This window comes from Aphelocoma coerulescens, chromosome 5 (genome assembly GCF_041296385.1).
Source record: "Aphelocoma coerulescens isolate FSJ_1873_10779 chromosome 5, UR_Acoe_1.0, whole genome shotgun sequence".
Taxonomy (NCBI): domain Eukaryota; kingdom Metazoa; phylum Chordata; class Aves; order Passeriformes; family Corvidae; genus Aphelocoma; species Aphelocoma coerulescens.
The window spans coordinates 16,255,687-16,269,002 of NC_091019.1; the positions used below are offsets into that span (position 1 = coordinate 16,255,687).

Here is a 13,316-nt window from a genome sequence, read left to right on the forward strand (position 1 = left end):
GTAAATGAGACCAAAACAGGGCAATCTAATTTGAGTTAATTTATTGTCAACACAGACCTCTGACCTCTAATAACACACTGGGGTCCCCAGCACTGGAAGGATTCAGACTTGCTGGAGTGAATCCGGAGGAAGACCATGAAGACTATTAGAGGGATGGAACACCTTTCCTATTAGGAGAGGCTGAGAGAATTGGGACTGTTCAGCCTGGAGAAGAGAAGACTCTGGGGAGTGTTAGAGCAGCCTTCCAGTACTGGAAGGGGGCCTAAAAGAGAGCTGGAGATCAACTTTCTATAAAGGCACACTGTAATAGGCGAAGAGACGATGGTTTTAAACTGAGAACAAGTTTAGATTAAATATCGGGAAAAAATTCTTTACTGTGAGGGTGGTGAGGCACTGGCACAGGTTGCCCAGAGTTGTGGATGTTCCATCCCTGGAAATGATCAAGACCACATTGGAAGGGGCTGTGAGCAACCTGGTCTAGTGGAAGGTGTCCCTGCCTATGGCAGGAGGTTGGAACGAGATGATCTTTAAGGTCCCTTCCAACCCAAACCATTCTGTGTTAGGGGATGCGTGGGGGAGCCAGCCCCAGCTGGGGGCTCCCATCACAGGGAAGCTGGGGGCCCTCAGAACCATGGCTGTGAGGTGCTGAATTTACAGCTGGCATGCCCTTGATTGCTGCTTTGTGTCTAGTCTTGGGGACAGGGGTGGGGGGAGAAAAAGGAGGGGCTGGAGTGAAGTTGCTCAGCCTGGTGGCAGCTGGGCACCTTGGAAAAGGAAGCCCTAATACCATGCACTGGCCACAGGTGCAGGCACTGCCATGGCTGAGGGCAACCCACAGTGAAGAGAGCTGGTCTGCAAACCAGGTGCTGAAAGCCTGTTTTATCTGTTCCTCTAGTAATATAGTTGAACAGAAGAGGCTGTGACCAGGAACAGGGTTGCCCCTGTTGTGCATCTTTGAATCAAGACTGGTGTCAGTGCAGGTGATGTCAAACTGGCTCTTTGGGTTAGGGGAATAGGAAAGCCCTGTGCTGTCTGTGTGAAAGTAAGGGAAGTGTAAAAACCTAGGAGTTGTACCCCTCAGAATGACGTGGTAGCAGCTTGCATTACTGCTGCTCTGAGAACCAATAAACATTTATATATGGTGATTATTCTGCACCGAATAAAAGGTAAAATATAGCTCTGGAGTGCACCAACCTGACACTTATTACTCAGTTCCTGGACCTCAAAAGTAAATTCTTTTCCAGTGAAACTGCCTCTAAAATGCTAATTGCTAGAAAGGTGACCACTAATCAGACCACAATAGTGCCAGCTATAGAAATTGGTGTGCTCCTTTCAGAAGGGGAGATTTTAAAGACTTTGATAAGATTAACAAAAAACCAAAAGATGCCAAGTGGCTGTTCCAGTGGCCTGCTGCCTGAAATGATTTTGAGGGGGAATGGATGAAAAGAAGTCATCAAATCTGTTGTGCCATTCTTTATCTCCTTATTTTAAATCTTTTCATAATGTAGTCCATGATGATGGAAACTCGATTTTTCTGGATATTTTGGATTTAAATGGGAAAATTTGCTAAAGATGCATTGTAAGAAAACCCATGCCTTGGCAAAAGGACTTACTGTAGTTCATGTGATTATTGATCTCCATTCCTAATCTTGGAGAAAGCTGGGTTACCTAGATAAATGTGTCTATGTTTTTCCCCTGATGCCATCAGAATTCTAGTTGCATTGCATATATTCTACTTAGTGCATTTCATATGATCCACTATCTAAAAAAAGATGTGGAAGGAGCAATCCAATAGATCTTGCTTTCAAAGCAGGATTATGCCTTGTGGTGATCATAAACAATTTTTTCTTTGTGTTGAAGGAGGGCTTTAAAACCAGGAAAGGAATTAAGGAATTGAACTCTGTAAGCAGAGGAATGGTACTGACTTCAGATTTCTTTGGTTTTTTTTCTTCCACTGTGAAGGATTTACACAATAATGTTCCTTGTCTGTAATTTTCAGGATGGCCTATTTGACTAAGGTAGATTTTTTTTTTTCTCCCTCTCCATCCTCCTGGATATTTCCAAGGTACAGTTATGTAAAACAAGGCTAAAATGGGAAATATCCAGAAGAAAAAAGAAATAGCACAAACCAATTTGCATGAAAAACTACATTAGATGTATGTGTGTGTATACATATATATACACTCTCCAAACCTCCATATATATTAAAATTTATACTTTAAAAATATTTAATTTAATAGAACTTTATAATGAATATATAATAAGACATATTTTTTACAATTATGAAAATATAAGTGAATGCAAGAAAATATTTAAATAGATGCCAATAAAAAAATTATATATGTTTTTTATATGTGTATATATTCAAGGACCACTTGGATGAGGATTTGGGCAACCTGATCTTGTGGAAGGTAACCTTACTCAAACCCAGGGTGTTGGAACTAGATGATCTTTATGGTTCCTTCCAAAACAAAGTGTTCTATGATATATTAAAAGGAATATTTTCAAAGACAGAGGCTCATGTAAAATGAGATCCTCTCTCTGCAGAAAGCAGAGAGAAAAGAGAGGAAGAAATATGCAATAAAAATAAAACCCCTCTTTGACTGAAACTGGATTTATGCTTCAGATTGTACTTGAAGTGTAAGGCATAAACTGTTCAGCAGTACTTTCTCTGATTATTGGTTCTGCAAGAGCAGCTGCCATGAATGAATGCCACAGGCAGTGCCTTTTCCCACCTCTCCCTCCTAGTTTTAATTTTGCATTCTAGGAGTGTGGTCCATAGATCTGTGTATATGATCCCATGCTGATACAACCCATTTTAATGCATCATTTGAAGGGCTCTTCATTATTTTTGCTCCTGGTTTTATGGTTTCTTAGATTTGTGACACCCAGCTTAATTTTGAGTTGGCTCTTACTATTGTAATTAATTCATGTCTATATAAGCCTCTTATAAAGCAGAATGACACAGGATCTTGAGTTCTTAAAGGGTTGGTGTGGAAAAACTTCTGATGGGCTGGATGTGTTGCTGAAGGACAGAATGTATGTATTTACTTTCTGACCTCTCACATACATGCTGTCAGAATTTTGCTCTTAATTTGATTTGTGGCATTCCATTAACAGTTATTCTGCGTATAGGAGAATAATAACTAATGATTCCCAGACTCCCAGAATTGTAAAATAAGGGCAGGCACTGTTTGGCAGAAAAGAGACTGTACTTTAGTACAGACAGGAACTGTTCATATTAATCAAGTGATATCTGGTCTGAAATGACTTCTAGCTAATAACTTCTTATTCTCAGGTTAACCATATTGCTTACAGGTAACATGCTCTTCTAATTCAGATGATTATTAATAATCAGAGGCTAGATGTGTGGATTTCTATCTCTTTCTGAAAGAGAAATGATGCTCTTTTTTGACCTTATTTTAAGATATGATTAGTGTTGAAATTATGATGTTAGGGGTTAGAAAGGGCCTGGTGAAAGTTCACAGATTTGACTTTTGATTTGAGCCTTTCCAAGGGTGAACATATGTGACATGAATGAGCTCAAAAATTTGAATTTAATTGTGTGAAGTTTCAGGGCTTATTTATTAAGGATATAATTTTGTGATAGAGAACTTTAGGGCTATCAGTAGTAGAAGGAAATGAGTCACATTGAGTTCACCTGAAAAACATGCTTGTTAGCATGATACTTTTGGGCATGGATGTTATTCCTAAAAGAATCCTTATGCTAGAACCCTCCTAATGTCTAGCTTGTTAAATATAAGCTAAACACACTGAATGATGGAGAAGAAATTTAAACTGGGAGATTTTACAAGATACAGTTTGTTTTCCTAGCAGAAATAACAGGTTTTGCAGGGTGCTAAAAAGCCATCTGGCAGTGTAGAAGCTGCTCTCCATCGCTAAACAGGCTGGTGCCAACAGGAGGCTCCCAGCAGGGAGTTCTTGTAAGGCCAGAGGAGTTTGATGTGGAAGAGTGGGATAACAGCTGCCAGCTGCACCACTCTGCTAATGAGGTGTTGCACAGGTTTCTCCCGTGCTGCCAAGCCTGGTGTAAGTTGGGATGAGGCTTCTCCTTTAATTTACAGGTGGGCTGTTGGACAGTTTTTTAAGCTGATTTTTGTTCTCTGTCAGTTGCTGGCAAGGCCTGGTGCCTGTCTATGAGCAAGATTCCCCTTCCCGCTTTTGTGGTTTTTGGGGTTTTTTCTGGCCATGAAAGTCACGTCCTTTAGTGACACTTTGCTGATTTCTGAGAGCAAAGCTTACATGCTCTTTCAGGTGTGATGCATTATTCTCTTCTGAGCTCCCGTTCTCTGAAAAAACTTTTGGCTGACTGTCTTGGATGGGATTGAAATGTGGTTTGTGCTCTGCTTATCTACATCTCCTCCATGAGGAAATAACATCTCAAAACCTAATTCACTGTTGACATGACAAAGAGAAAAATGCAGGGCACAGAGCCTGCTGCCTTGAATATGTGTAGCTCCACATGCATGCACTGCTACCTACCAAAGGAGTCAAACAAATGATAAGTCAGCCTTTACATTGTGATACAAACCTATGTGCAGATGTAAAACCCTATATAAGGTGTTAAATAAAAGGCCTCATAATAGTCCAAGAATACAACTTTATTATGGCAGTGTGTCACTCAGGTTTTTACCAAAATTACCAGTATGGCAAACTAGAAGCAGTGGGTTTTTTGGTTTTTTTTGTACAAATTTACCTAGACATCTCTGACCAGCTGTGGGCCTAATCATTGGTCATGGAAGCCAGTGGAAAAAAAAATTAGACTCTCTTACAGAACTCTACTGATGTTACCTATTATTATGTATATACTTAATAAAAGTGAGTGAGTGAGTGTGTGAGTAACATCTCCATAGTCAGCTAGAGTAGAGGACTTGGCTTTTAGGAGTGCTGACTAGAGCTCCTCACTGTGCTGTGGACACAAATAAAAAGCAGAATCAACTAAATAGGAGGACTCATCAGCTCTCTCCCAGTCTTTACTAGAAAGTGCAGTTGTCTTGGTCTTACCTGGAAAGAGGAATGAGAACACTGGAAACTGAACAATATCTGTCATGGGATGTTGTAATTGCCCAGCAGGTAGAGGGGCTGTTCCAAGAAGCACCAGAAGCCTGTACCATATTTCACTGGTGTTTCAACCTCTCTTGTGACCCTGGGGGTACAGTGGATCCTCTGGCAGACTGCCAGGTGCCTGGGGAGAGCATTTCCTCACACTGCCAACATTAATTTGGGATTAAAGATTTGAGCTAATATCTAATCATAGTCTCGAGCCAGACAGTTTGGTTAAGATATTGTTGTGGCATTATGTTATTGTTCCTGAAGAATAAGTAACCTCTAAGTAGGAGTTGATAATGTTTTTAAAGGCTCTCAGACATAATATAAAAGTGTGTTTTGTGGGAAGACAGCATATAAAAACTTGCATTTTTGTCAGGTTTCTAATTTATGGGGAACAAGGACATGCAATAATCTAATTTATGTCTGTGTACATTATGTCACTGATCACAAGTAATGGAGTACAAGAAGGTGCTTTGATTTGTATGTGTAGAAATTGGTAGTAGGCTGAGCTAATGGTGAAGTAGCTTTGGCTTGCCAGAGGAAAACCTTTGATTTAGTGTTGGTAGCATGAGAAGGTAAATCCAGGTCTCATGCTGAGCAGAAACACATAGCTAGTGTCCATGAAATCTGTACTTCTGCAGGCTGAAATGTTGGGTTTTGGGGTCCTTTAAATGATAAGATTTAGAAGGGGAAGCTTCATTTTGGAGATTAAGATTTTATGCAGACATATTCAGCTTTAAGAATATGAAGACAGTGATTATCGTGATATTTGGCTGTTTCCAGTAAATGTGATTATATGACTTTTATCTGGTAATCTTAAATGCCTTTTATTAAAGACAAATTCTACTAGTGGAAATGAAGATAGCTGATTTATTCCATTTGTTAGTGAAATCTGTATATCATACACTAAATGCTTTAAATTCCCCCTGCCCCCCAAAATAAGCTTGTTTTTCACATCTTGGTGTGTCACAGGAGCAGAAGAATACATGCTAATATTTTCATACTTGGGTATGTGAATCTTCAGTCAATGCCTATGAACTATCTGCCATCTTTTTAAACCAGAGATTTCAGTAACAATTAAACTATTTTTTAACGTATTTTTTAACAGATTCTTTTCCTATATTTCAATCTTCTTAGTCCATACATCTAAAGAAGGATTATATCGAGTTTGTTATTTCCAGGAAAACCTGGGGGGTAGGGAGGAACACGGGGTGACACCATCACCAAAGCAATCTGCTGCTAACAGTGGACAGGACATGTGAACCCATTACGTTGGTTGTAATACTTTTATGTACTCAGGGCATGTTTGTGAGATCTTGGGGAAAAAACAAGGCCATGCATTAGTAATGAGATCAGTTTGCTATGAAAGGCGCTGAGGACCACTCTGTGTCAATTAAGAGCAATTTGGGGTGGCAAATATCTTGAATGCTGGCTGACTCAGCTTGCACAATGCAGCCAATAATCAAATAGCAGAATTTCACAAGCAGCCACATCAAAGACACTCTGCCTCAGTTGGTGACATAAACAACAGTAATTTCCTGTGTAAAGTATTTTCTCTAGGAGTGAGATCCATTGAACCAGTTTTTTCTTCACATCTAAGAAAGCATAATTTTCCCACTGTTCCTATCTCCTTGTCCAAACAAATTCATTTCCTCCATGTTCTTCCTGAGTCATGGATTAATCTTTTCCTTCAAGTATTTCACCTTAGTTTTCTTCTAGTCTTGTGTGTGAGTGAAAAGGACTTCACCTTTTTTGGTAGAATAAATCCTCTATGATTTTTGATGTGAATATACCAGATTGATCTGTAGTAGGTAATGGCGTAATATAAGGTGAGGTTAATTAAAAGAAGAGCACCCTTCCTTTTGTGAAAATGAGGTGTCTTTCTTCTCCTCTCTTGTCCCTCTCTAGTACAATAATGTTTGGATACATCTCTTGGTCACTAGGAGTAGAGGAAAAACATTACAGGAGAAAGATGTGTGCAGCATTTAAAATGGATATAAAAGGAAATTGTTTAACACGGAACGGTCAAATACTTCAGTAACTTAAGACATCAAGGACCTTTCTGTAAATGAAGTACTTAACAATCCTGAAATCATATCACAGAATAAGTAAGGTTGGAAGGGACTTCACTTGCTATCTTTCTCACAATAACATGAAGAATTATTATAATAATACATTTTCTCTAGCATTCTAGTTAATACAAAATAAATGAGGCTAAGTAATACCTCAATGCTAACTCAGAAATGTTAAACCCAGATGGTTTTGACTTGTTCAGTAGTCCAGGATCTTCCAGCTTATGCAAAACCTACACTGTTTATGCTGTAAAATGTACTTAGTGGCCTTGGTTATCTGCTGGAGTTGTGGGGTACCTGTGGAAAAGGAGCCTTTTTAATTGTTTTAATGAGTTCTCTCCACAGAAGAGCAAGACAATGCCGTGCCAGCCTGGGGTGAAGATGCCTGAGTTTCCCTAGGTTTACTAAATGGCTGTTTTTTTTCTAGATTCCAGCCTATGGAGAAGTGCACATAAGAACTGGATAAATATGGCTTTTAAGGGCGAGGACCACTTAGATTCCCTTTCCTTACCAGTTCAGCGGTAAGTGGTGCACTCTATTATCCAGATTTGAGTGATTAAATGCTTCTGAGGCTGCAGCTGCACTTTCCTTTGAGGCTCTGAAGATTCTTAAAAGCTCACTTTTCAACTCAGTATTAGGTAATATTCCTACAGAATTTGGAGAATGAAATTTGAGATAAATGTCTTTTTGTATACCTGGAGTCTGGTAAATCATGGCAGTGTTTCTGCAGCCATCGTTTTAAATGGATGACCATGTTTGCAGTGGAAATGTGACCGTAGTGACTGGACTGGTTCTTAGTCATGATGGAAATGACTGGAACCCTCTGCACTCTGGGAAGACTGCTGAAAGTTACAAATGTAAATTATTTAGTGTGGTTGACTTTGTTCTGGTGTAGGTATGGTAATTATATGAAGGTTATGATATAAATTCTCCGGTCTGTGGTGTCCTGTTGGGAGTGGAGACACTGGTGACTCTGCTAATCAACAGATTTAAAAAAAATCTATCTGTTGGTTGCCATCTAGTAGCTGTCTCTGTGTAGTGTAGCTTTGCTTATAGCATAACAGAGGTGCCATGAAAAGAAAAAGACTACAATAACCTGCAGTCATTATGTGGCCCAACTGGGTTTGTTTTGTTTTGTTTAGGAGGAGGAGGAGGAAAGAGGGTGAGGCCTGCTGAATGCAGGAATAAAATCAGAAATAAAATGGATTTACATTTCAGTTTTTTCCCTAGTCTTCTTTCTTCAGGTCAGACTGCAATTTTTTATTGTAATTAACTGGCTGCTGACATACAATCTCAAAATATGATGCTTTTCTTCATTAATAATTTGATATTTCTCTACCTTTCCTTACCTTGGTCTTCCAGCAGACACTTTGATAATGCCATTAAACTCACAGTCAGAGTAAAACCATATAAATACATTCTCTTCTGGAATAAACACTATATAGAGGTATGCCAAGAACGATGAGTTAGTTAAGACTTATAGTTGTAGAAAACCAGCTGGAAAGAGAGCCAAGGGAACAGGTCCTATGGGTGGCCAAAGGCTGATCCGTGCTGATGATGGCAAGATTTGTTTGCCAGTACATAAATGAGGAAATAACCATGAGTCTCTCCATGCCAGCAATTGGAAATGTGGAGTAGGAATAATGCACTTAGAGGTAACAGCAGCACAGAATAGAAAAGCACTGAATTTCGTAGGCTGGTGACTTCTAGAAAAGGAAAGTGCCTGCAAGTCACAGGTGTGCAGTGTTTGGGGAAGCAAAGCTCTGCCATGTTATGTGAACAAAACCACCCTACAAGGACTCCACTGTAACTTAGCACAAGAAGTGACTTGGAAAAGTCCCATATAGCAAGCATTATGTTTTGACAAAGCGCTTGACTCAGCAGGGAAATTCTCTATAGTGAAATTTAAAAGTAAATAAATAAATACTCTCCCTCAACCACAATAAAAAAAAAAAAAAAAGAGCTTTATAAGTTCGATTTTGAAAAAGAATCCTTTTTCCTAAAGATGAGGGTTGTTTCTGGTAAAGGCCCTGTAATAAATGGGCAGACTGAAGTTGTTAGTTGTCAGAAAAGGTGAAGGTACAGAGAAGGCTGGAACTGAAAATAAGAAAAGGTGTTTTTAACCTAAGAATTCAGCAGAAAGAGCACAGTATGGACTAGATAAAGTTCAGGAGCTGTACAAAATGCTTTTCTTGATTACTAAAATAACCAAAAAACCTCACTCAACAGCTTTTCCAAAGAAATGGAATTTTTATGAGATTAAGTCGTTTCTTTGGGTTAGAGAAAGGAGTGATATGGCTCCTGTAGGGAATTTAAAACAAGGGAATTTTCAAAATAACAAGATTCAAATATTATTGTTTTTATTGTTCCTGTATCCAAGGCTAGGATGTATGACAGTCTCAGGATTCCAGTTCCTGCTTTTGGTGAGAGGGGCTTGAATTAACTTCTTGTGTCCTGTCACAGGGAGAAGGTACCTCAAATCCAGCTGAGGTTAATCCTGTGTAGGAGCACAGCCATGTCTTGGTTCATGCTGAGGTCATGATCTTTCAGAAGTAAAAACAGGCAGGTCCCTAAGCAAGAATATCTGTCTCCATAGGAAAAGTGTATCATAAACGTGCAGATTCCAAGTGTTTCCACAGTGGTCATTGGGGTCAACAGTTATCTTGGCTGTATAAGGATTTTAAAACTGGGGCCTTAAACCAAGTCTCTGTGCTGCATGAGTTGTTTACACTCTTTCCTTAGATTTTATGGGAAATCACAGCTTGTATTGGAGTCTCTAGAGTACTGAATCACTGTGTTAATGGCTTCCTAACACACTGTCAGACCTGCTGGCTCTAATTGACATCTAGATTTCTATGGATTCAGTATTTAAAACTATGCACTATCCTGAGGAAAAACACAAATTATTGTTACAGAAACTTTATTTTCTATTTCAATGAGTTAGGAACTTAAATGAAGGTTTTGTCTCTTAGGAGAGAAAACAATTGGAAATAGATCACTTTTATAAAAGAGTAATTTAGTTATTCTCCAAAAGCTCCTTTGTGAAAAACCTTACAGGACCATAAAAATTATGTTTTCATCAGTGAGGGCCAGTTCACTGTAGCATGTGAAATGTGTGTGTATTCCTTAGAGATGCACATTAGCCCCATTCTGAAATAGCTGTTTTTAGTGTAACTTTGGGAAAATGTCAGTGCCCTTTCCTCATCTTTATACTGGTATTGTTTTTCCATATTTCTGGTGAGCTTTTACACTGTTTTTTCCATCTGGAATAAAACCTACCTTTCACTTATGCCCCCATCCTTTGTCCTGTGTCATGAATGTTTGTTGGCCTTTTTGCTTTCAGTGGGTTAAAACTGTAGTTTGCACAGGCTTTTTTCATTGTAGACATGCGGATTTTTATACTTTCCACACTGGATGATAAACTAAACTTAAGACAGTGCTGAATCTGAAGTCCTTCAACTAAAGAGCCAGTACTCATAACCAAAAGTTGAAATAGGATGCTGTTTTGGCTTCTTGGATTATGTGTTCAGTTCAGGGCTGCAATTGGAGAAATACAGTATAATTAGAATTTTTAAAAAAAGAATAAAGAATCATCTTTTATCAAAATTAGGTTACAAAAACCAACCACAATTGTCATCACCAACTTCCCCTCTTCCCCATAAAAACCTCCCAACCCCAAAACAACAACGAAGTAAAAACAAAATAAAATTAACAAAACAAACTGAAGAAAAACCTAATCCTGAATATGGGTCAATGATGTGCACTGGCAGCTCATAAAACCAGTTGTATCCTGGGCTGCATCAAAAGAAGCGTGATGGAGATTTGAGCAATCTGCTCTAGTGGAAGATGTCCCTGCCCATGGCAGGTGGGATGGAACCAGATGATCTTTTAAGACCCTTCCAACCCAAACCATTCCATGATTCCATGAATTGTTTAAAATAGCTTGACAGTTTTCAGCAAGCAAACTAAGGCTGCTTCCAGAACGCCAGGGCACCATGTTCTCTTTCATGACTCTGTTGAGTACACTGCTGCAAATGATGCCTTTATGCAAATAGAAGAAAAAAAAAAAGAATTGTTTATATTTGGTATTAATTGACTTTTAGATAGTATTCATCAAAAGTTGAAAGTTGTGACTGGAAATAGAAGCAAGAGAAATTCAGGACTTTATACTGCAGGCACTGCATTGATTCTGCTTGTTACTTTGCCAAATCAGGATGAAAAACTCATAGGACTTTATAGAAAATATGGACATATGAGATGAACAACAGAGAGGTCTATAGTCCCAGAAGTGAATATTGTTTAAAAGAAAAAAAAAAAAGGAAAAAAACCCTTTATAAAGTAAGAGGATTTCTACTTGATCAGGAACTGAATTATTTTAGGGACCATTCACATCACATTTTACTTCTACTTTTAGAGCTTCATGTGGCCCCTATACAGCTGAAAAGAGGTATTTTCAGGGGTAAGACCTGCAGAACCTTTCAACGTATTTCATATTGTGTTCATATGGGGCTGTCAGGAAAAGAATGGATTCATCCATTGGTCTCTACTTGCAGAGTATCTAAAATTTCTCAGTAGTCAATATATGATTTAGTGCTCTGAATCAAAGGCAGTGAAATTTTGTTATCCTGTCATAGAAAGCGAATTCTGACTAAAATGGCATCTATTTTTTAAAAATTTTTTTTAAATTTTTTTTTTCTCTTCAGCTTGCCAATGATGTCCTGCCCCTTGTATTCTGTAGGTCATGGGAATCTGTAGGTATTGATGCCATTGTTTTTCTGGCCCTGAATTTTGGGCAGTGAGTTGTTTGGTTGCATGTCAGTTCATTGAAATGTTTGCTGTTTCATTATCTATGTGGTTTCTTAGATATGAGTCCCCAAGTGGAGGGCTTCTAGGGATTTGACTTCTGTGAATAAATGTGAAAAAAGATTGTTCTCTTTTTTTCCTCATTCTGGTCTATTTTTTTTAAACCATCTCAGTTCCTCTTACTTTTCTATTTCCAATCTGCATGTCTTCTGTAATTTGTTGCCACATCTCTTAGTGCTTGTTCTCACAAGATTTTCCTCAGTTTTTTATTTTTTATATACCACCTCATTTAGTTTTCAATTTTAAGACCATGCTCCAGTTATAATTAATCATAAAATACTTTTTAAGTAAAATTGCTTTAAATGCTTTGTCTGATCAGGGTTTGTATATGTCCTATATTTTTAGGCATCTTCTGCAAGTGCTGAATTCTTCCTATTTCAGTTTCCTACAGTGTTTGCTGCTGATAACCAAGGCCTTGTTCTGTATTTCTGATTTTTTCCCCACCTGTGTCTGCAAACTGAACTTCCTGTCTAACAAGATCTTCATTCAAAGCAGGAAACAACATTTATATTTCTGTCTTGTATTTTACAAGCTACTTGCTGTGCATAGATCTTTCCCTGTTAGTTATAATCCTACATTCCCTATGGTCAGTTTTATTTGGGTTACTTCAGGAATTTGTTTGTTGTGGGTCCTTGAAAGTAGTCAGGTAAAGACTGTAAGAAACTCTAGAAGAAAAAAAAAACAAACCAAAACCCAAGTTATTTGTAATACAAGAGGTAGAGCAGAAAATTTTCAGAGTTCCAAGTTCAGTGTGTTTACATGGCTCTATGATTTGCTGTTTTGAGTTTTCAAAAACCATTTGAGAATTGAATACTTGCTGGGGAATTGAAAATGTGTTTTGAAAAACTTCCTTTTGCAATAGGCTGTAGGAATAGATTATGACAGAAGAAAGGAGGGTGTTTTGGCAATAATGCAATAAAATCACCTTCTAGTGACAAGAAATAAAATCAGTTATTGCATAGCTCAAGGCACTCATGATACCTCATTTAATGACCATGCATTTTTTTTCTTTCATTTAGTTTACCCTACAACAATTCAGCAAATAATTTTATAGCTTCAGAAATTGAGCTCACCTTACTATGAAGTATTTTTGACTTTAGTGATTTACATGGCACCTGCAACCAAACTGAAAACTGAGTTGTTTGTAGGGAGTTTTTATGGTGGTTGTAAAACAGATTTGTGAATCTGTATGGTCCTTCTGGGAAGGATTTTCAGGCATGCTAGCTGACCAAGTCCAAAGGGTGATGTTAGTAAAGCAGCATGTATTGATTTGCCATCATTTGATGGCATTCATGAGGAATATGAACTCAA

The 13,316-nt window shown here is 38.3% G+C and overlaps 1 protein-coding gene across 6 annotated transcripts in view; it reads left to right on the forward strand.

Moving 5' to 3' along the window:
* The window catches only part of INSC (INSC spindle orientation adaptor protein), a 125,397-nt gene that overhangs the window by 26,978 nt on the left and 85,103 nt on the right, over positions 1 to 13,316 (forward strand). For 2 of the 6 annotated variants that reach the window (XM_069016835.1, XM_069016841.1), the window contains exon 2: positions 7,570 to 7,663. The exons of 1 other annotated variant lie outside the window; for it this stretch is intronic. In XM_069016835.1, coding sequence (XP_068872936.1) covers positions 7,611 to 7,663 — 53 coding nt within the window. In that variant the 5' untranslated portion in view covers positions 7,570 to 7,610. Of the gene's footprint in view, positions 1 to 7,569; positions 7,664 to 13,316 lie in introns of those variants that run through there. 3 more of the 6 variants (XM_069016837.1, XM_069016840.1, XM_069016838.1) reach the window with 3 other exon arrangements.